General features: G+C 43.7%; 1 protein-coding gene across 2 annotated transcripts in view; it reads left to right on the top strand.

The window, feature by feature from the left end:
- TAF3 (TATA-box binding protein associated factor 3) overlaps positions 1 to 22719 on the top strand; it is a 181575-nt gene that overhangs the window by 138973 nt on the left and 19883 nt on the right. For both annotated transcript variants that reach the window (XM_058681940.1, XM_058681939.1), the window contains exon 4: positions 6393 to 6475. In XM_058681940.1, the coding sequence (XP_058537923.1) occupies positions 6393 to 6475 (83 nt within the window). The remainder of the gene's footprint in view (positions 1 to 6392; positions 6476 to 22719) is intronic.

Here is a 22719-nt window from a genome sequence, read left to right as displayed (position 1 = left end):
AGTACCCGGAAGAGACCGCAAGATACAGCATAAGGTATGGGTTACCTCTGCTTACAAACAATAATTTCATACCTTCTCCAAGACACTTGCGGCTTGTAAAGGCCTCCTTTTCTGCCCTCTCATAGAAAACTCTAAGTGAAGACCAGTTGGTGTCGTTTAAGATGACTCTCCAGAGTTTCCTTACAACTAACCAATAATGTTGCTGATGGGCCCAACAGATGATCGAGATCTGCTTGCAGCAAAAAGCTCATAAATTCCACAAAGGATTCCCCCAGTTTTTATGCTCCTGATCAATGAATGCTGTTTTGGGCGAACATCAGCTACTGGACGAACTAACTCAGATAGTAAATGATAAGAGTAACTGCTGTTTATCGAGCTCATACGAGCACCAGACCTGGCCAGAATTTGGCTGCCAACAGCCCGGAGGGTTTGGTGGTGTTGCTCCTGCTTTGAGTGGAGGCAACTGCCCAGGAAGGTTGAGTAGCTTGCTGTAGCTGGTGGCTTGAAGAGCTGGGAGTTGGCCCAGCTCTGTCTGAGCAAAGCCCGTGTGCTTGTTACCCAAAATGGCCTTCTCAGCCGGTCACCCCCACGGAGCTGACGAGAGGGATAGACAGGGCTTCACGCTCAGGAGTAAGGTGAACTGTGATCTTGGAAAAGTTTAGTCCCTGAAGAGACCTTAGGGAGCTCCTGTTCGACCACCATATTTTAGAGCACCGGCAGTGGGGGTCCTCTGTGCTTTAATGACTTCAGGAATAGGCACAATTAAAATGTTTCATGTCTCTTTCACCTGTCCCCAAATCCCTTTGCATTTGCCCTCAAAAATCTTTTATTGAATGAAAATAGTTTATTATGTGGAGGATGACAGACAGTCTTACTGGTTTGGCCTTTAACAAAAGGCTCTCAGTGTTTTCCCTTCTGTTGAGGGTGATGGACTCCTTTCCAGTCTTTTCTCATCAGCTCCCATGATTAACTAGTGAAATGAAGGGTTTACAGTAAAAAGAATAATCCAGCGAAAAGGGGGAAATATTCCCTTCCTGTTTCTTGTCTCCGTCTGTTCCAAGAGGAAACCAGCAGCTTAACGTTTGCATGAGTGTGTTTGAATTTATAGACGCTTACCGGAGGCCACCTATCTCCAAGTCTTTGTGTGAATGAACGTGAGCGCTTAATGAGAGCCTGCGTTCTGTTTCAGTTGTCCTTACTGGATTCCACTTGTCATGCCTAACCACACCATAGAACTTCTTCTGGCTGTCTTTTTCATATCTTAAACAGTTTATCGGTATTTAGAATTTGTTTCTAAGTTGAATTAATGTAAAGACCTCAGTTGGTAAGAAAGACCACAAAGTGCTTACCAGCCACCCTAATTCTGCATCCAGAATATTAGATGATCAACATTGGCTCTTCGTCAGTGCTGTTTCTGGATATTTTTCTGACACATTAGCATAGATGGGGATCTGATGTAGCATTTACTGAACTTGCTGCTACCCTGTCTAGCACACATACATTTTTTTTTTTTTTTAATGAAAGAAGTTTAACGTTGACAAAATAGAAAATAAAAACTTGGCCAGATTATATTGACAAAGCTGCCCATTACCTTTGCAGAAAGTCCCTGTCAGAAGATAAACTTTAAAGCTGGAATGCATGAAAGAGTTCCAAGATAGAATTTAAATTTAAACTGATTCTTTATAGATAAGCTTTTTAAAAATCCACCTCTTTGCTTCAAGTCAGGATTTTAAAAATAAATTTCCCCTTTAAATCTCTTGAGCGATTTTCATTTTTTGCAAGGCCGCACTGCTGGTGTCCTGGAAAAATGGAGAGTTAGAGCTTTATCAGTTGGTGCCCCGAGGTATGTGGCAAAGAAGCTAAATCCTTGAAGATTAGCAAAAAAAATGCAGCACATGGCAATAAGGGGCTTATATGACTACTAGTATTAGTTCAGGTGAAAGCAGTATTGCTTATACATAAAACTGGACAAATCCACTGACAATGTATTTTTAGTTAGCTACAAAGGAGTCTTCTATTACTGGACTTTGCTCTTTGGTGGATTGGGAAGCTTAGTAATCCACTGTAAATACTCTGCGCGCCCCAATTCTCCGCTCACTCTCAAGCGCACTGCTTTTATTTTAACCCTTAGACGCTCACGTCGTCCCCAGGTTTTGGCTTCGCGCCACTGGAAGATGGCATGAGGCGTGTGGTTTAAGGAATCGAGATAATTGTCATTTAGCTTAGTGATTTCTGGGAAAGCCCACGCGAGAAATTACTTTGTGAATGCAGGAGGTGTCTTTGTTTTTATTTCGGTCAGCTTCCTGGGTAAAGTTAATGTAAACCAAAGTCTGGCATGACATTTTAATGTAGAAATTGTATTTCCCGTATGAATTGTATTTCCCCATGTATTATTAGCATCCTCATTAATCTTTTTCTGTACTTGCTTGAATGTTATCTTTAAGTTAAATGTTTAAGTTCAGCTTCTTTAAGAATAAGAATGAAACTAAGGTTTTAAGTATTCGTAGGGTAGGATTACTAGGTGTCCTGGTTTGCCCGAGACAGTAGCAGTTTACACACTTTTTGTGGCGTAAATACCAGCCCCCGCTTTAACTCCCAAAGGTGTCCCTGGATGGTGTGCTCACCGCATCATCCATTACAGGTAGAATTTGGAACTGAGGTAACGTGTTCTGAATCATTCATTCATTCCACAAGTTTACGAACTATCTCTTGTCTTCGGAGCGCGTATCTACCGCTTTTAATTGGACTCACAAAATGTACCTGTTTCTGTTTGCTCGTTTTGTTTTTGCATGTTGTGCCATTTAACTTTTTAAAACAGTCGGTCATAAGCAAACCATGTCTTGATTCTCTTACTCTGACGAATTACTTAAGACAGCATCAAAAACCCAGCCAGTTGAGTGGAATGGAGTCGAGGCCAACGGCAACCACAATTTCCATGTAAACTAGTTAGCCTTCTGTAGAGAAAAAATATTTTACAACCAACACTAGCCATCTCACAAATATATGTCATTCATCATAAAAGACATTTACAGAGAAAGCGAGTAGCTGCTCCATGTAAGACGTCAGCATTCCCAGCAAAAAGGACTCCAAGTGGGGAGGCAGAGAGTCAAGGGGCAGCATGGGAGAGCCTACCTGTGTCAGGAGGCCTACCTGTAGATAGTGTATTTACTAACTTTGTAAACTCTGGGCAAACCACTTAATCCTTCTAGTCCCCCGTGCTCGAGGGTGACAATACCTTCCACACCCACCGTGCAGAGTTTGAAGAGCCAATCGGATCCCAAATATGGAACACACTTCGTGCTATGCAAGTGTGAGCTATAATTATTGTGTAGCGTGGTAACAGGAATCCACCAAATTACAGTGTGAAGAAGCATAATAATAATAATAAAGATTTTTTTTCAAGGTAGAGCAGCTTTATGTTTAAATGAAGCTTAAGAAAAGATTAAGTACGTGATTAACAGCGTTGTGGGTTGAAGGAATGTGGAATATTACTCATCACTTATGACCATATGGCCCTGAAGGTTTGAAGAAATTTAGCAACTTCATGCAGTTTTCCATTCTCTGAAACAAAACTGAATCCAATCCCAGTTTTGCTGTTTGTGTGACCTTAGAAGAGAAAAAGGAAAAGGAAAAATGGTTGCTTCCCATATGATCCAGTTTCCCTGTAAAACAGAAACGGTAACGCCTACCCTACGTGTCTGTTAAAAAACCCATATGAGAACATCTGAAAAATATCCATCCACGATGCCTGGCAAATAGTAAGTGGGTTAAAATGTTCGGTTTGGATATATTTGTCTGTTCTTCCACAGATACTACAGAAAGGTAAGGAAAATAGAGAAATCGTAATAGTTTACAAAATAGACCAAACGAGTGGTTTTCAGATTTGGTTACATAAGGAACTCTTTGTTGGGGGAGCGAGGGGGGAATGGATGCAAACCCTAGCTAGTCACCCATGGGTCTTGCTTTGACCACACCCCAGTGACCCTTGGTCCCCTACGGCCTTAAGGAAAACCATTGGACATACCGGCCAAAGCACCGGCAAATGGAGGAGACATTTGCCGAAAGTGAGACCATTTGGAGGCGCAGGTTTGTATAGGGAAGTTGGTAAGTTTAAGTTTCCATGTGGTGAGATGAGATATACAGGATATTTAGTTGAAAATGCTCGGGTAATATTCTGTTTCGGTCATAGGTTCCAGTGGCACTAGTCTAGAGAGGGAGGTTTTGAAGGCATGATGTATGTGAAACCTACGATTGAAACCATGGGCGTGGACGAGCTCAGTGAAGAAAGTGAGGAGTGGCGAGGGGGCCAAGTAAGGTCAGGACATCGTAGAGGAGAAGGAAGAGGTGTGGTAAGACCCACAGTGCAGAACATACCAGGACATCAGGAAATGATTGGTGTCTGGGGAGCGTGGCTTTAGTGGCCTGGCCGGGACAGAAAGCAGATTGGAGTGGGTCGAGGAATGAGTAAGTGAAGGCAGACAATAAAGTGAGGCTGGAAAATAGGAGAGCTTGTCAGCGAGATGCTGAAGGGCAGGCAGGATTTTTAAGATCGCGGGGAGCACACTTAAAAGCTAGAAGGAAATAACGGAACTGCAGAGTTGAGGATGCCTAGGTGAGAAGGAAGTTTCCTTAAAAGACTGGAGGACATAGACGAGTGCAGTTGTGGGTGCAGAGAAGTTTGTAGGTTATGGGCTCAAGAAGTCCTGCCTGGTGGCCTCAGTGGGTTTTCCTATGGAGTTTGAGGGGCAGAGGAGGAAAGGAAATCACGGGATAGGTCTCGGCTCGGAAGAGGTAAGGGTGTGACGTCATTGCTTCAGATAAGTTCTTTAAATGTGTCTCCTGTGCACTTATATGCCAGTGCCTGCGATAGGCACTATGAAGTAGCGATAAACACAACAGACACAGTCTCTGCCCTTAACCTAACTTAGCTGGTCGTCCAGACACACGGATAGCATAAAAGGCACAGATGGAATTGCAGTTTCTGATGGTACAAGTTTACATGATCTTTACATTTTTCTTTGAAATTACTCTGTGCCCTTGAGGGTGATTTTAGATTGATCCTGGGCAAATGGTGAAGTAACCAAGGGGCAGGGAGCTCAGAGTGCTTGCAGTTGTTAACTCAGTCTTTGAGAGCCTCCCACATGCCCCACACTATTCAAGAGAGTGGTCGAGAGGGGCTCAGTCGGTGAAGCATCCAACTCTGGATTTCAGTTCAGGTCATGATCTCACAGTTTGAGACTGAGCCCCACGTCGGGCTCTGCATTGACAGCACAGAGCCTGCTTGGGATTCTCTCTCTCCTCTCTCTCTCTGCCCCTCCCCTCCACGTGTGACCTCTCTCTCTCTCTCAAAATAAATCATTATTTAAAAAGAGAGAGAGAATGACTGAAATCGTGGATCTTGATGTGACGATGGATTTAAAAAAAAGGGGGGATAGGTAAAAACACATGACAACATAGTAACTTTGATCAATGTGCAACAGATTAACGAGATATATCATATATTGAGCATTATGTTATATATTCATTCCCCTTCAGTGGTTTGCAGTGTAATGTTGTATCCTTCCATACCCCACGACCAGGGATGTTAAACATCTGGCAGTTCCTGGACACTTCCGTTCCCCAAAGAACTGTCCCACCAAAAATGCCGACAAAACACTTGTTGAAAAACTCAGAATATAGATGGTAACTTGAACTACGGGGCTTCTGTTCAGCCTGCTCATTCAAAATACTCTACCATGGCCTCTTGAGACCACCAATCGTGAGGAACCCCTGTATAATCAGACTTGATCCCCTTTCTCTTAGCTCCAATATTTGTGAAGATCTTCAACTTAGCCATCGGTCCTTGCCTTCACTACAAATCCTAGTGTATGTTTCTTCTTTTACAGTATTTCGGATCTGTTGGCCACCAGCCAAAAAAAACGGAGCAAGTACACTTGATATTTCCGTTTTCTCATATGATAACGCAGACTTAAGATGAGTTTCTTGTTTTTCAAGTTCCATAAATAGATGCGTTTTATCCTATTGTGGAGATATCGTTGCATTTTTTTTTTCTATTTACATGAAGTCTGGCAATGATGTAAGTGTTTGCCAAATGTCTAAAAACTCTAACAATAAAATGCAAGAAATTAAGCATGACCAGGAAGAAAGAAAGAACGAACTCCCACGCTTAGGTAAAGTGAGTCAAGTTTGGGGAATTTCTCATGATGCCAGAGAGCCTTCGGTTGTTGAGAAGCAAAAGCAAAATTCGCCCAGAGTATCCTTGCCTCTGGCATGGTAGCCACATTTGAGGCTTAGACTGGCCTAGGAAGTTTATGGAAATGAGGCAGGAGGAGAAGAGGTGGGAGGTCTTTCGCTGAAAATGCATTTTAACTCCCCTGTAATAACTCCAACAGATCAAACTGGAGCCGGTGCTTCCCGCCCCCAGTCCGGTCATCCCCCGGCTGACGCTGAGAGTTGGCGCTGGCCAAGACAAGATGTAAGTATGCACGTTGCCCGTTGTCCGTTAGAGCGAAGGGAATCGAACTTACCCGTCTCTGCTCTTTCCTGGTGGGCTTAGAACTCTCACCTTTTCCAGGTGTGAACGTGGAGGGTCCAAGCTTTATTTTGAGAATTCTTCATTTTTCAAGTTGTATTGGTTTCTTCCTCAGAGTAAATGCTTATTGCTTTCTTCGACATCCAAGGATCCCTTCTTGTTCTTTTTCCCTTTTCGGAAGACATGACGTGGGGTCTGCGTAATTCTGAAGGTCCTGGTTATCTGAAAAGGGAGAAACGATATACTGGATGCACTCACTGTCGTATCCCTCTTCTCAAGTCATTCTTAATCACCGTGACAAAGAACGGAGATTCTCATGGTTTTATTCTGTACCTAAAAACAAAGATACTGCCACCCAAAGGCTTGGTGAAGTCTTAACTATCTGCTTGTTTGTTTGTTTGTTTGTTTAAGAGAGAACTGGAAATGTAAACCCCATGATCACTGTTGGTCTTAATTTTCACAGGATCATCCTATCAGCTCACCCTTCTTTAAAGTAAATTTAGTTGGCTGGGTTTTTTTTTTAATTCATTTTTAAGATATGAATTAAGGTCTACAACACTCTTACGTGATTTTAATAAGGTGATAAAACATCGGTCTATTTTTGTAAATTATGGTAAAAACTATTCTTTTTCTAAAAATCATTCTGTATGTCGTTTAAATGAATTGCATCAGCTATAAGTACTAGTTTACACCCTTATTTTTTACGAGTAAGCCTGAAAATGGATTCGTTTAAATTGCAAACAATCAAATATTGTGTAGAAAATAGGCTTACAGGGCATTTAATTGTCATTCAGATTTTAGCCATAATAATCAGAGTAGGAGCCATGAACTTATATAGTAGGTAGAGTAGGCAACAGAAAATATGCTTTGTGTTCTCAGTGGTTCATTCTTTCTTAAAAGTTTGTGTGTGTTTTATGCTGCTCCTGCTGATTCCAAATGTAATTCACTGAAAAAGTCCAATATCATTATTATGAACGGAAGTATAGAGGCAAATGTGATCTTCTAGGAAAGTGTATGTTCTTTTGAAGATTGAGGAAGAAAATAGTTCATCCTTTTCTTACCTAAATTATCCGCATAATTTCCACCCTTTTTGGTTTCATCAGTAGGAACCTAGACAGTGGGTGGTAGTGTTACTGACGACTTTAGACAGTATCACAAAAATACTGTAGATTCAGTCCTTTTTTTAAACCAGATACTCTTATACCCCATGCTCTCTATTTTAACTACAAAAATTTGAATAATGCCCTCCTCCCTCAACCAGTGGAGGACAGAAGGCTGATTGATGAGCAAGGAGGCCCAACCAAAGTAGCTACTGATACCATCGTTGTGAAAATTCTGTATTTGGGCTCATTCCTCTACGGGCAAGATATTCTTGTTTATCATTCAACAAATACTCTTCTCTTACTAGTTCACATTTATTACTATTTTCTCAGTAACTCACCATGACTTAATCTTTACTTCCACAAGAGTTCGGCTTGCTCAATCCCTTTAAGGTTTGTAGAAAGACTTTGATAATAATATTCATTTCATCCACCCTTGAGCATCTTTCATTCATTCTGTTGACTATTTTTCTCCTCTCAATAAACCACTCATACACTTAAGGTATTGTGAAATATGAAAAATAGATCCTGTTACCCTGGAACAGATTGTCCAGTATTAGGGAAATTGTAATACTCAAACATTCCAGACAAATTGCCCATGACAGTATAACATTATTATATAATATGCGAACCTTCGGATATTTAGGTAAATAACCCCCGTGTTATATGAATAATTAGTCATTTGGCCAGAGTCAGGCACAAGGAAGTGCTTATAATGAACAAAGGAATAAATTCAGTGAAATAGATTACATTTTAAAATAAGAGAGAAAAAGAAGCCCGTGTCACCTAGTAATAGGATTTTATGTAAAATGTATCTTAATCAGTAAAGAGCCTTTTTCTTTCTTTTTTTTTTTTTTTTTAATCCAAATCAAGGATCAGCCCACTGTGGCCCATGAACCAAACCAGTTTTCGTGTGGCGCGCAAGCCAAGAAAGCTTGGAAAAACTTAAGAGTATTTTATGACACATGAAAATTGTATGAAATTAAAAGTGATCTTTTATTGTTGTAGCATAAGGGTGCGTGGCTTATTCCATGGCAATAACGGAAGAGAGGAAGTCGATTCGTACAAATGTGCCTTCACTCAGTTTGTGCGCACCTGGGGCTCTAGCGCACTTTTGAAGTGAAGTTAACGAGCAGAGTAGGATGCGGAAAGGGGGGTCTAAATAGTCCAGGGGAAGGGGCTGTTTATTGCCGAGGAACAGGCAGAGGATAGAACCTTTTGAAATTATGGGCAAAGGGAAAAGCTTTACAGGGCTCAAATTATACCCTCTCAGTGGAAGATCTTGAAGACAACATTTAGTTTCTAAAGTTTCCTAAGTGAGGAAGGTCTTCTGCCCTTGATCTGGGAAAGTACTTTGAGGTTAGAGTATTTCCTCTGTCCTCTGTTGTTGTTCCTTGAGGCAAGACCGCGGTCCCTTGTTTTTTCCTTTCTGTAACGTGCCTGGAGCCTGTCTTCTAAAGAACCTACGGGAAGTCCAGGACCTCCGCCAGAGAGCGTGGACGTTCAGGGTGACTTTGCAGGGACTGCACTTGCCTTTAACACGCCCCCCGGTGAGGGGCACGCAGCGTTGCCCTCGGTCAGGAACGGAGGTGGAAGCGGAACACTAACCCTGAAACCCCGGTGTCCGCACGGTGAGGCTGGTGAGCAGAATGGCCGGGAGACGCGGCACCGTGAGGCACATACGAAGACGGCCCAGGCCCAGGCCCGCCTCGCGGTCGAGCAGGTGCGCGCTTCCCCAGGCACGGCCGCCTGGACTGTGTTGATGAGGGTCGCGAGGTCACACTTGCACTTGGGGACGGGCAGCACGGCCGTCAGGGGGACGGGCCGTGTCATCTGTCCTCCCCGTCTTCCCGCTCACCGAGTTCATTTATTCTGATCAGGTGAGGAAGAGCGAGCCGCTTACGGCGCTCGTTTGTTCCCATCTCTCGGAAGGGAACGGCAGAGCACCGTGCTGGAGCAGGTCGGGGGCAGGGACCGTTGGACGAGACGGTCCGAAGGCCAGGGCCAAACGGGACCTACAGCTCTTCTCAGTTTAAGTGTGGGGCTCAAGGCGCCGTGAAAGGAGCTTCTCATTGAAAGGGTGATCCTAGGGGCGGCTGGGGGCGCTCAGTGGGTTAAGCATCCACCTTCGCCTCAGGTCATGATCTCGCCGTTCGGTTCGTGGGCCCAGCCCAACCCGCGGTTTGTGGGTTCGAGCCCCGCGTCGGGCTCTGCGCTGCCAGCTCGGAGCCTGGAGCCTGCTTCGGATTCTGTGTCTCCCTCGCTCTCTGCCCCTCCCCTGCTCATGCTCTGTCTCTGTCTCTGTCTCTGTCTCTGTCTCTCTCTCTCTCAAAAATAAATACACATTTAAAAAAATGTTTTTACTAAAATATTTTCAAAGAAAATAAGCATTTTGGGGCACCTGGGTGGCTCAGTCAGTTATGTATCTGATTCTTGGTTTCAGCTCAGGCCACAAGGTCACGATTTGTGGGTTCAAGTCCCGTGTTGGGCTCTGCACTGACAGTGCAGAACCTGCTGGATTCTGCCTCCCTCTCTCTCTGCCCCTCCCCTGCTTGTGCTCTCTCTCTCTCAAAACAAATATATGAACTTTTTTTTAAAAAGCCCCTTAAAAAAAAGAAAATAAGCATTTTATATTTCAAAACGTAGCCAGATTTAGCTGAAAGACATTTGACAGGGTGAAACGTGTACAGTGAGCTCTCGTGATGAGTCCTTTAGACAAATCACAGCAGGTGGTTTTTATCCTACTCTCTGCCTTTTCCCTCTTTATGTGAAACGTTATTTGTTTATTCATACATAACTTTTTTCCCAGTCTAAACAAACTGACACTATCCCTTCGAGAATGTTAACTCAAAGAGAACAAGAAAATTACTAGACAATAGAAATAGGAAACTAATCCCAAGGAGAGGAAAAAGAAGCAAATGATTGCGTGTCAGATAGAACTATGCTGCCTGGCAATCAGGGCAAAAAGTGAAATAGCGTTTTTAAAAAGGAAGAAGATACCTCTCAGTTTCTCAAGAGAGACAAAGCTCTTCAAGGCACCAAACTTGAAACGTTATTCCCATGCGGATCCAGGGGAGAAAACAGTGCCTTCCGCGGCAGCCTTTACAGCAGACACAAAGACAGTTCCTGTCCCACTGTTTCTTGCGACAAGCTCTGATCCAAAGGTATAGCCTGGTTGCACACTCCGTGAAGAAGACTCTGGAAAGAATCCTCAGGTCTCTAGTTGAAACGCTTGTATCTTCGTTTTGTGTTGATCAAGACTCGTAGTTCCAAGTGACAGAAACCCCAATGAGCTTAAAGGGACAAAGTAAAAGGGGTTTATTTGGCTTTAGGTGAGGCGGTCTCCAGGGTTCAAAAAGTATCATTAGGACTCTGCTCGCTTTCCTGTACTCCGTCTTGCCACTGGATGGTGACGGACGTGGCCCCAAGTCACCCAAGGCTGGCCTGGTTCTCGGGGCTCAGCAGCCCTGGTGCATCCCACCTCCCCCTCTCGCTCGCTCCCGTTACCAGTTCTCATGAGGGCCTCGGGGCGGGGGTCCCAGAAGGAAGGGGGGACGAGCGGCAGGCAGAAATAATTGGCATCTTTTATTTAGGACAAGGCAGTGTTAGTTCACGTGTTGACGAGAGCATGCTGAGGTGGCAGAGAGAAGAAGCTTGTCGGTTTAAAAAAAAAAAAAAGATCCTTTAGAAGTCAAGTTCAAGTTCAAGGAACATTTCAGATCATCATCCTGTCAGACTCGGAGGGCCTTTTTGCTTTTCTATTTTTAATTTACTTTCTTTCCAATAAAACTGTCTGCTTTTGATTTAAAAAAAAGAAAGAAAAAGAAAGAGATCGACACAAGATTGCCCTGGTTAGCTTGCCACTGAAACGGCAACATTTCCGAGGTGGTTCGCCTATAAGAGAAGCCAAGGAACGGGAGCACTGACCGCTCCCCCCCCCAAAAAAAAAAAAATCTTAAGAATAACGGTCTTTTAAAATTTATGGCAAATGACTTATTTTTCATGCTAGTGAAACATGTTGACATTACACATGAAGTTCCCTAAGGAGCTGAACAACTGGAGCACAAGTTGTGGGTCACACGTGATTCTTGCCCCCTGACTGTACTTAGAAACTCAGCAGACCCTGACCCACGTGTCTCAGCTGTAATTCCGAGGCGAAGCAGGCCAGAGGCCAGTTTTTTCCGACTCAGGTCTGCGGCCCTTTTGTGACTTTTCCAGACAAGGAGTCCTCGGCCTCCGTCTCTTCCTCTCTCGTTGTCGCGGACCTGAAATTATGATGAAATCTCCAAGTTTAATTTCCTCCCCTGGCACGTTGTCATTTGTTCATTAACACCACACATGCAGTGCATGTAAGGAAAAACACAGCACGCTGTCCGAAACACTGACTTCAGGTTTGGGGAAATGCTTTTACTACACAGGAAAACAAGTGGAAAGATTATAATCAAAGCATTTCCATCTTACTTGTAAACAATTACCGCCGTCCGTGCATGGATGCCACATTAGAAGACTCGGGGAAATTTACTGGATTCCATTCTAATGCAATTAGAGCTAATTTTGTTCTTTAAATGAATAAAAGGTCAGCTAGTAAATCTAGCTTATCTTGAGTCCAGACTTCAATAAATTGTTTTATTTAATTTGTTGTAAAAGATCTTATCCTTAATGGGCCTAGGCCTTATTAGTTCACTTAGGTTTTAAAATATTTATGACCACCTTTTTAGATATGATTTGAATGATAGTTGGAAAGTTTCTCTCTGCAGTGTTATCAAGGCCCAGAATCACTAATTGAGTGAATATAGGAAGGTACTTAAGATTTGTTATCTAGAAAGAGCTGATGCGAACTTCCAGAATTTAAATGTTCTTTTAACCTGTGACAGGCAGAGACAATTTAGCTCTATCGTGGTAACCTCTCGGATACTATCTGGCTATAATTTTCCCTACAGATCAGACTACTCACACTTCTCGTGTTTGTAACGAATCCGCACCTACTGATGGAGGCACTTAGGCACTCTTACTGTCACCGACAACAACATGGGACATTTAAATTGTTCGCGTCCTACTCTCTCCTGTCATTTTATGGGGCAGGTATTCACCTAAGGACTTGAGAGGCCTGGCGGAACGCTGCTTCTTCTCTATCCTCCCACCCGCCTCTGACGTTTATAAGATGGATAATCTTGTCACGGCAGGACTTCTGTGATTTAGAATATTGCAGCTTGAAAACACTGCGGTTGCCAGAGTCGGGGGTTGAAGGATGCGCCACCGTGTGGGGCCGGGTGGCCGCGCCACCCTGTCCGGAGTGACCGTTTGGGCTCCTCACGGCTTGCGTGCCGGGCCCCGTGGGGTGCGGCATCCCTCCTCAGTTCTAGGAGCTCCTCCTCCCGGGCCTGCCTTCGTTCCCACCTCTCCTGCCTCTGCCCCTCCCCACAAGTGCCTTCCCCTCACCGTCCCCCCTGCCCCGCATCTCCCCCTCCTCCCTTCTTCTCCTCTCTCCGGTCTGAGAGGCTCCATCTAAACCTGCTAACCCGTGTGGCGGCTCCCCTCTACCTGACTTCCTGTCTTGGTCGGACCCTCCTTGTGTGTACTTCCTCTGGGTTCCTCGGTCCCAAACCCACCGCATCTGGTTTCTGCTCTGGGAACTTTCCTGGAGCTTCTCACCAAGATCCTTAGCCGCAGCCCCCGGAACATCCATCCTTCCTGCTACTGTGGACACTGCTGCTTCCCCCAGGCCCTTTCTGAAACTTCCTCTTCTTTTGTCGTTCTTGATCCCACACATTCTCTGTAGTTCTGTCTTTCTTAGACTTCCTTCTTTCCCCCCGCCCCCACCCCTGCCCCTGGCCCGCCTTACTTTGTTCTTCTCCCCAGACTGCCCCAGTCACTCCTTAGGTCTCAGGTGCAGTGATGCTTTTCCAGCTGTGATTTCTCCCCCTGATGCCGACTAGGCTTCTCGGTGACCCACTGCCAAGTTCTGACTGAATGCGCAGGGGCACCGGAAACAGCAGTGCCAGACTTGAACACACCGTTATTTCCTCCAGCCTGGTTCTTCTTCTGTTCCTGTATCTATCAAGGGTGAGACCAGAGCCCCCGTTTTCTAGGGTAACTTGGAAGGAGGCAAAGGCTGTGTGACTACTGGAAACAACGGCAGATTCTATTTGTCGTACTACCAGCCCGGGCATCTTGCAAACTAAGCCCTGAGCGTCTCCATAAAGCTCCAGAACGGTTGTTTTGAACAAAACTTAGGGAAAGAGAAAGACTCTGTCCTAAGAAGTCTCCTCGATCCTCACTTGGGCTCTTACACGTTGTGGGCGGCACCCGTAAATCTGGGTCTCCTTGTGGACGCGAGGGGCCAGCCGCCCCAGATGGAGGCAGTGTCTGTGCCCTTATACACGCGCGTCCGTAACTGGCTCCGAGCACAGATACCTTTAGCTGGGAAACAAAGCCATGAGGTACGGAGAGAGATTTGCTTCCCAGAAAGAGAAGCTGATTATTTTTGAAGGTTTCGCTCGTCACCTACCCAGCACATACCCTCTTCCACCTGAGTTCCGAGCTCTGTCCTCACAATGCAGGAAGCCCCAGCGTTACCAGCCAGGCACAGAAGCATGAAACCCAGAGAGGAGTGAGTCCCCCTCCCTGCCTCACAGCACCCCCCACCCCCAAGCCACCAGCCAGCCGATCCCCAGGCCCTGCCAGTTTTGCTCCTAACATTTCCCAGCTGCATCCCCTCTCCTCTGTCCCTGCTGCCACCCGGGACTGCTGTCCCTGCCCGCTCGCTCCAGAGCCATCTTCCTAGAACCCTCGGGAGCGTTTGGAGGCTGGCTCGTTCCGTCCAGCATTACCAGACTGCTTGCCATTTCCCATACGGAGCCGGATATTTTCCATCTTTCTTTTCTCCGGTGGAACCTTCTGCGTCGCGTGCCTTCTGACCCCTGCCTCTCCATCAGACGCGTGTTCGTGTTCACCTCTTAGAAATTGTCATTTGTGGGGGCGCCTGGGTGGCTCAGTCAGTCGAGCGTCCAACTCTTGATTTCAGCTCAGGTCACGATCTCATAGTCGTGAGATCAAGCCCCACGTCGGGCTCTGTGCTGACAGCACAGAGTCTGCTTGGGACTCTCTCTCCGTCTCTCCCTGCCCCTCCCCTGCGCACACACTCACGCTCTCTCTCGCTCTCGCTCTCTCTCTCTCTCTCGCTCTCTCTCTCTCATTTGTTATTAGAAGACGTGGTCACAGCCCACCTCCCCATCGCTACTCCCAGCTGGCATCCCTCTCCCAAGTGCCCGGAATACGCTGTTTCCCTCTGTGTTGTTCACTCGGTATGCTTTATATATCTGTCTGTTTGTGGCTGTCCTCTTCCCTAGACCATGAGTCTCTTGGATATTGGTGTGTGTGCCCCATTCACCTTTTTTTTTTAAGAGAGAGAGAGAGAGAGCAGAGGAGAAGGGCGGAGGGAGAGGCAAAGAGAACCTTAAGCAGGCTCTGTGCTCAGCGCAGAGGAGGACGCAGGGCCCGATCCCCTGCCCCTGGGATCATGGCCTGAGCCAAAATCGGGTATCAGACAGTCCACCACTAGCCACCCAGGTGCCCCCCATGCACCTTTTATCTCCACTACCAAAGAGTAGGAGGCATAGGTGACTGAAAACGAAGATTTGTTGAGATACGTTCAAGGATTCAGACAGGCTCTTGGCTCTTCAACCCCATGGAGCTGATTTTTGCTCCGAGCAGAATTTCATAGATGTGGAGCGGTAGCCAAATAGAATTTAATGGAGTTGCTTTTCCAGAATTGCTTTCACATCAGGAGCAACTGTGTTTTGGTTAAGTAAGAAACAAGCAAACTTAAGAGGAGCTAAAGGAACAACAGAAAGGTTTGTCTTCTTTTTTATTTTACTTTCTTCTTCGAGTATAGTTGCGGGAGCTTACTCTTAGCCCTACAGGAAGAGAAGAAAACAACTGCGTTTGGTATGGAAGTCTTTTGTCAAAGATTGCTTTTCCTTCCTAACCGTCGCTCTTGGTGTTCTATGTGATGTTACAGGTAATTTGCATTATAAGAAGATGCTGGAAATAAGTTGCTGCAAGGAATTGGAAGGTCTCACAGGTGGAGTGACCAAAATTTCCAAATTTGTTTTTAAATAGTATAAAGTCAGTCACTCTGTATAGTCTGTGTGAAAGGGAAATGTGGATCTTTTTAAGACCTGCATTATCTTTATAATGACAGCTGTACAACCCTGTATATCCTCTGAATAGACAAAAAAGGACACCCATCCATTTGAAAATGAAATTATTAGAGTTCTTTTTCTTCCAGGGTACCCTGGTTGTCCATCTGTGACTCTCTATGCCACATATAGTTAGGATTTTAACAAACAAGGAGTAAATAAGGATATCTGGGCAACAAAACGTGTAAAAACCCTGATCAGGATATAATAGGTCTTTAATAAATGTTACTTATATGTTTTTGCTTTTTAATAAGCTGACCGGACATTTGGTTTAGAAAAAAATACTTTTCACATAGGTGTTACATAGTCTTTTGCATCCTTTAGATAAAACCAAGTATAAAAAGCAAAAAACTTTTCAGAACATTTTGAACAAGTGCTACTGGCTATGGAAGTACTTGACTTTGTTTCTTAAATCTTGTTTTCTGATTATGAAAATAACACATGGCTAGAGTGTTTGGGTTTTTTTGCTTTTTAAGATAAACCGTCTAAAACCATGTAGCTTAGGAAGCGAATGCTCCCCTAAACCCATCCTTCCCCAAATACTCCTCACCGGCTCTTCGGTGGATATTTCAGCAGTTTTTTCAAAACTAAATATGGGGCGCCTGGCTGGCTCAGTCGGTGAAGCGTCTGACTCTTGATTTCTGCTCAGGTCCTGATCTCATGGTCATGAGATCAAGCCCAGTGTCGGACTCTGCTGACACTGCAGAGCCTGCTTGGGATTCTGTCTCTCCCTCCCTCTCTCTCTCTGCCTCTCCCCCGCTCGCCATCTCCCTCTCTCTCTCTCTGTCTCTCCCTCTCTCAAAATTAAATAGATGAACTTTTTTTTTAATATTAAAAAAAAAAAAACTAAATAGGACAGGGACACCTGAGTGGCTTATTCAGTTAAGCGTCCAACTCTTGATTTTGGCTCAGGTCATGATCTCACAGTTCATGGGGTCAAGCCCCACATTGGCCTCGACACTGGTAGCGTGGAGCCTGCTTGTGATTCTCTCTCTCTCTCTCTCTCTCTCTCTCTCTCTCTCTCTCTCCCTCTCTCTCTCTCCCTCTCTGCTCCTCCCCCGTTCACGCTTTCTCTCTCTTGCTCTCTCTCAAAATAAATAAACTTTAAGAACAAAAAAAGTAGGATGGTCTTACACATCCAGTTTTTCAAGTTGGCCCTCCCTCTTTTTTGGCCATTTCAGTTATTCCAGATTTTGCTACAACAAATAAACAGCATCCTCATATCTAGACCTTTGTGTATTCAAATATCGCTTGGTCAGAAAATATGAACGCAAGATTTTGAAGAGATTATAATGCCAAATTATCAGCCAAAAGCCCCTGCCCCTTGAAGTTCCCACCACCGGTAACAAGAATGAAATGACTATGGCAGAGGAATTGGTCAGATCTGATGGTTCTGAAGTTCTAAGAAACTCTGGGGTAGCGGAAACGTTATTTTATATGTGTATCAGACTGACTTCTGTTCTTTCTTGACGTATCCGTCAGGCCAAGGTTCATAACTTTTCTCACCCTTCCAGGCTATTCTTGATGTGACAGGATACTAGAAAGAACTTTGAGGAGACCAGAGGACCAAAATCTGAAGGGGCCTCACAAACTCACAACTAAATTCTTTATTTAGGCTGGTAAGTAGGTAGGAGCTGCATGACCTTATCTTTTCTTTTTCTTCCTTTTTTTCTTTTTTATTCTTTATCTGTCTTTCTATTAAAATGATCTTAATTTTGAGTGTGACTCTACAGTCAGTGGAATAATTGCAAAAGCCCTTTCAGCCTCAGAGAAAATTTTATAAACATCATCTTATTAGATTTTACTTTATTTACTTACTGCTTTAAACTCCCTTGGACTTTTTTCTTTTTTTATATTTAAAAAAAATTGTTTATGCTTATTTATTTTTGGCAGAGAGAGAGAGAGAGAGAGAGAGACAGAGCATGAGCAGGGGAGGGGCAGAGAGAGAGGGAGACACAGAATCTGAAACAGGCTCCAGGCTCTGAGCAGTCAGCACAGAGCCCGACGCGGGGCTCGAACTCACAGACTGCGAGATCGTGCCCTGAGCCGAAGTCGGACGCTCAACCCACTGAGCCACCCAGGCGCCCCGGACTTTTTTCTTTTTTAATGAACCTTCTTTTTCATAAAAATCCTTTAAACATTAAAGCAACCAAGTGATTGCTCATTATATATTTTTTAAATGTATTTATTTATTTTGAGAGAGGGGGGAAGGGGCAGAGAGAGAGAGGGAGAGAGAGAGAGAGAGAGAGAGAGAGACAGAATCCCAAGTAGACTCTGTGCTGTCAGCATGGAGCCCGATGTGGGGCTCAAACCCACAAACTTGAGATCATGACCTGAACAGAAATCAAGAGCTGGACGCTTAACTGACCGAGCCACCCAGGCACCCTGCTCATTAAGTATTTTATCAATGTTCATCATCAATAACTAGTCTATTTCTTTGGCATGTGGGAAAACATCTTTTTATCTTATCTCGTATTTTAGAGCTTAACAATTGGACATGTTCTTTGCCAAACAAATTGTTAAAACCCTCTTCACTCTCATTTTGGAAGATCATCTTTATTATCAAAGATCTAAGATCAGACAGTCTAAGAGGAGAATAATACTGCAGCTGTCCAGAGTAGGGTACATATTATACTATGTATACACAAGTGAAAATGATATATGCATATGTAAGTGTCAGGAGTAGGATACATATCATACTATGTAAATGAAAATGCATAGCCTATAACTTTCAGAAAGATATTAGCCCACAATATATGTGTATATCTATATTTCACTTACTTACTTTAGCCCATAAAGGTGAAAATACATATATGTATGTATATCTATAAGTATTTTCCAGGCCGTTTACCGAGGAGGGTAAGAATTTATGGGAAGCATGGTGAGTTGGAGTGACGACACAGCAGCTATTATCAAATTTTAATATCTTTTAAAGAAGTGGTGTTGGATTTTTCCAAGCATGACTGCAGTAATAACTGAATTTTATAACACTCCAGTGAGATACAAATCTTAATCACAATCTTGTTCATTTTTCAAGTTCACTGAATACCGGCTTATTGCTTTTAATGTTTTCAAATAACTTAGATGTTCTTTAATCCTAAAATGAATGAATGAATGAATGAATGGATGAATGAATGAATGAGTGAATGAATGTTTTTATCTTTTATGGTTAAATTGCAACTCCAGCATATTTTCCTGTGAAAGCAACTTTTTCTGAGTAACTAAGCACCCTCCCCTGTAGACTTCAGGCTCAGAGAAAGATATTAAAAGTAAAGTCTCCCTGTGTTGGATGACATTTGGCTTTGCTAGTCCTTACTAAAGGCCCCCTCTTATTTGCTGGAGAGAAGCAGAGGGCTTTCTGCAATCATAACATCTTTTAGAAGTTCTGGCTCCAGAAAATTTATTTTTCGAGAGAACACCGTCATAGGTTTACATTTTTAAAAACTCGATCTGCATTCAATAAATACTAATTTTGATTATATACATAGTACAACTGTACTGTCAGAGGAGATAACCCTGTGCAAGTGGCAAATTGGAACCAGATTTCGGTTCTCCTCTCAGGAACGTCGATAGAAATAATCATAATTGAAAGTAGAACGTGGAACAGGCTATAGGAGGTACATCTAAAATTACACAGAAGTTCAGGGTGATTACTTCCAGCTAGGAAGAGTTAGAAAAGCCTCGGGCGAGAGTAGAATTTGAATAGAGCCCCAAAGGGCAAGTAAAATTTGGAAATGGAGAAATGTGAAAGGAAAAATAAAAGCAAAGATGCATTAAGGCAAATAACCAAAGCTCATTTTACCCTAAGAAATTTTAATGATTCTGTTGATATAGGAGTGCATTCGTGCCCTAGCTTTATTGTGTTTTATGAACCTAAATCATTCTGGATAAAATGTGTATTGCCAACATTTGTTTAAAAGTTTTTATTGTGAGGGCCACCTGGTTGGCTCAGTCGGTTGAGCATCTGACTTCGGCTCAGGTCATGATCTCGCGGTCTGTGAGTTCAAGCCCCACGTCGGGCTCTGTGCTGACAGCTCAGAGCCTGGATCCTGCTTCTGATTCTATGTCTCCCTCTCTCTGCCCCTCCCCCTCTCACACTCTGTCTCACTCTCTCTCTCTCTCAAAAATAAATAAAGATTAAAAAAAATTTTTTTAATAAAAATTTTTTAAAAAGTTTTTATTGTGAACATTTTCTTTTATTTCTTCTGTTTTTTTTTTTAATAAAGTTTTATTTATTTTGAAAGAGAGAGAGAGAGAGAGCAGGGGAGGGGCAGAGAGAGAGAATCCCAAGCAGGCTCCACACAGTCAGTGCAGAGCCCGGCCATGCAAGACTCGAACTCACGAACTGTGATATCATGACCTGAGCTGAAATCAAGAGTCAGTCACTTAACCAACTGAGCCATCCTGGTGCCCCTGTTATGAACATTTTCAAACAGAAAAGAAGAAAATGATAAGCTTTCATATCCCCATTACCTGATAGGTTTAACAGTTACCAAAATTGTGCCCCACTTGCTTGATCTAATAATTCTTTTCTTCTTTCTTTCTGCCAAAGGCATTTCCGAGCAGATCCAGGCGCAATGTCACTTTACCGCCACGTACTTTAACATGCTGCTCTAGAAATAGGGTTGGGGCACCTGGGTGGCTCAGTCGGCTGAGACGCCCACTCTTGATTCCGGCTTAGGTCACGGTCCCAGGGTGGTGGGATTGGGCCCCGGGGCTCCGTGCTGGGCCTTGAGCCACTTGAAAGTCTCTCTCTCCCCTCTGCCCTCTTCCCAGCTTGTGTGCGCTCGCACGCGCTCTCTCTCTCTCTCTCTCTCTCAAATAAAATTTAAAAATAAGAAATAAAAATCGGGTTATTTTCTTGTATAATCACAGTGCCATTATCATACGTCAAGTATGTGAAGCTTTTCTTGTTCTTTAATACCCGGTCCATAGTCAGTTGTCTCCCTTTGTCTCAAAGATACATTATGACAGTTGCTTTGTTTGAATCAGGATCCCCACCGTACTAAGTACCTTTTAATCTAGAGGTCCCACCCTCTCTCCGTTTTGCCACACAGTTCAGCTGTTGAAGAAAGCAGATAATTCATTCAGTAAGAATGTCTCACTTTCTAGATTTCTCTGTTTACTCCCTTGGAGCCCTGTAACAGGCATTTAACGCAAAGACTTCAAGGGCAGAAGATTTGATTAGATTCAAGTTCAACCTTTGTGGGACAGGACACTTGACTGCTCTGTAGTTCTGACGGCCGCCAGCAGGCACGTGTCTGGCTGTCGTGACGCCATTGATGCTGATCAGTCACGTCATTAGGAGTTGTGACATGGTAGAGTTGTTTTTTAACTCAGTCATTCCTTTCACATTTATGAGCTGAGATCCTTCAATAAAGATGAATTTTGCTTTATCAGCTAGGGCATTTTGGTTACTCTGAAGTATCGCTCATATAGAAAGGCAGGATAAATGCTTAATCCTTTCTTTTGACTCGCCAAGCTTTAGTGTGCAAGGACTTGGTTGAGTCCACGCCATAGTGAACCTCGCGTGGTGACCGTTCATTGGTTTTGGAAAGTGCTCCATTTCTCTGCCTCTCCCTCTCGCCCTCTTCCTCCCTCTCTCCCTCTCTCTCTCTCCTCCCGCCCCTCATTCTTTTTATTGGCATCGCTGATGGGAGCTTCTTCGTGGCGTCTTCCAGAATTTAATACAATCCCATTGACCTGTGAGAGTTTCCTCACTTTCTGACACAGAATGTTCCCTGTCCGTCTCACGTATTTCCTGCCGCAGACCTGAAGCCAGGTATTTCTTCAAGGAACACGCTGGTTCCTTTTTGCGGGAAATGGTTGTTAGGAACCACGGTCTGGTACTAGAGGCACTCATTGCGGCTGGGACGTCCGTGCTTCTCTTGGACGCCCTCACGGCAGAGACACATTGGAAGTTGACAAGGTCATTTCCGGTGGAGACTTAACATTACTGTTATTTCTTGGAATTTTTTCCTGCGTCTTTTCCTTTACATTAGAAATCTTCCTTGTAACAATACCACTGTTACCACTATCGATAGGACTGCTGACCCAAGTGAAAGATTACGGGTTTTTTTTTCACTCTGTGCCTTCTGAAAATAAATTCCCTATGGACGTGTGACCAAAATGCTGTCCTCCTAAAGTCACCTGAAATTATCGTCCTTCTGTGGGGTTGTATCACCAACAGGATGCACAGTAAGGTTCCTTTATTTCCATTTGTTTCCAACTTGGCTCTCCAATTTTACAAACTCAGTCTCCTCGACATGTGAAAAAGTTACCTGACTCCAAAGGTGAAGCTATAATAAAATCTATTCGGAGAGGTCTTCCTTTCATGCCTCTCTCTGCCTCTACGCTTCCTATTCCTTTCCCTGGAAATCGTGACCATTTTTGGTCTCACTTGTTAAAAACTATCCTTCTACTGTATCTTTTTGTAAATATGCGAAAATATGCGTTATTGTTTATCCAAATATTAATGCCCGTTTAGGGTACTTTACAGATTTTCAACATTTGACAGCGAAAGAATAATCATTTGGGTATCTCCTTTGGAAATGAAGATTCGACAATGGCTATATTTTCCTCTAATTACTTCATGGGATTTGTTTCATTTTTCAAATAGGTCATGGCTGAATTAAAAGATAAAATGTTTCCTACTTGATACGTTCTTGGGCTATGACAAGATAAAATAGCCGTTTTATGAGATGATGTAAATATTCAAGAGGCAAGCCATGAGCTTGAGGAATTAAATCCATTTACAGTTGTGTTAATTATATGAATGCTAAAAGTTGAGCTGTGAGGATCAAGAAGAATAAGGAGTAATGATTGATTTGAAGAATCCACATAAAACTGCTTCTCATAATTGTCTTTGGGTATTTGTTCCTTTTGA

This window comes from Neofelis nebulosa, chromosome 8 (assembly GCF_028018385.1).
Source record: "Neofelis nebulosa isolate mNeoNeb1 chromosome 8, mNeoNeb1.pri, whole genome shotgun sequence".
Lineage (NCBI taxonomy): Eukaryota > Metazoa > Chordata > Mammalia > Carnivora > Felidae > Neofelis > Neofelis nebulosa.
The sequence above is the reverse complement of the archived record's forward strand: the minus strand, read 5'-3'. Positions and strand labels throughout refer to the sequence as shown.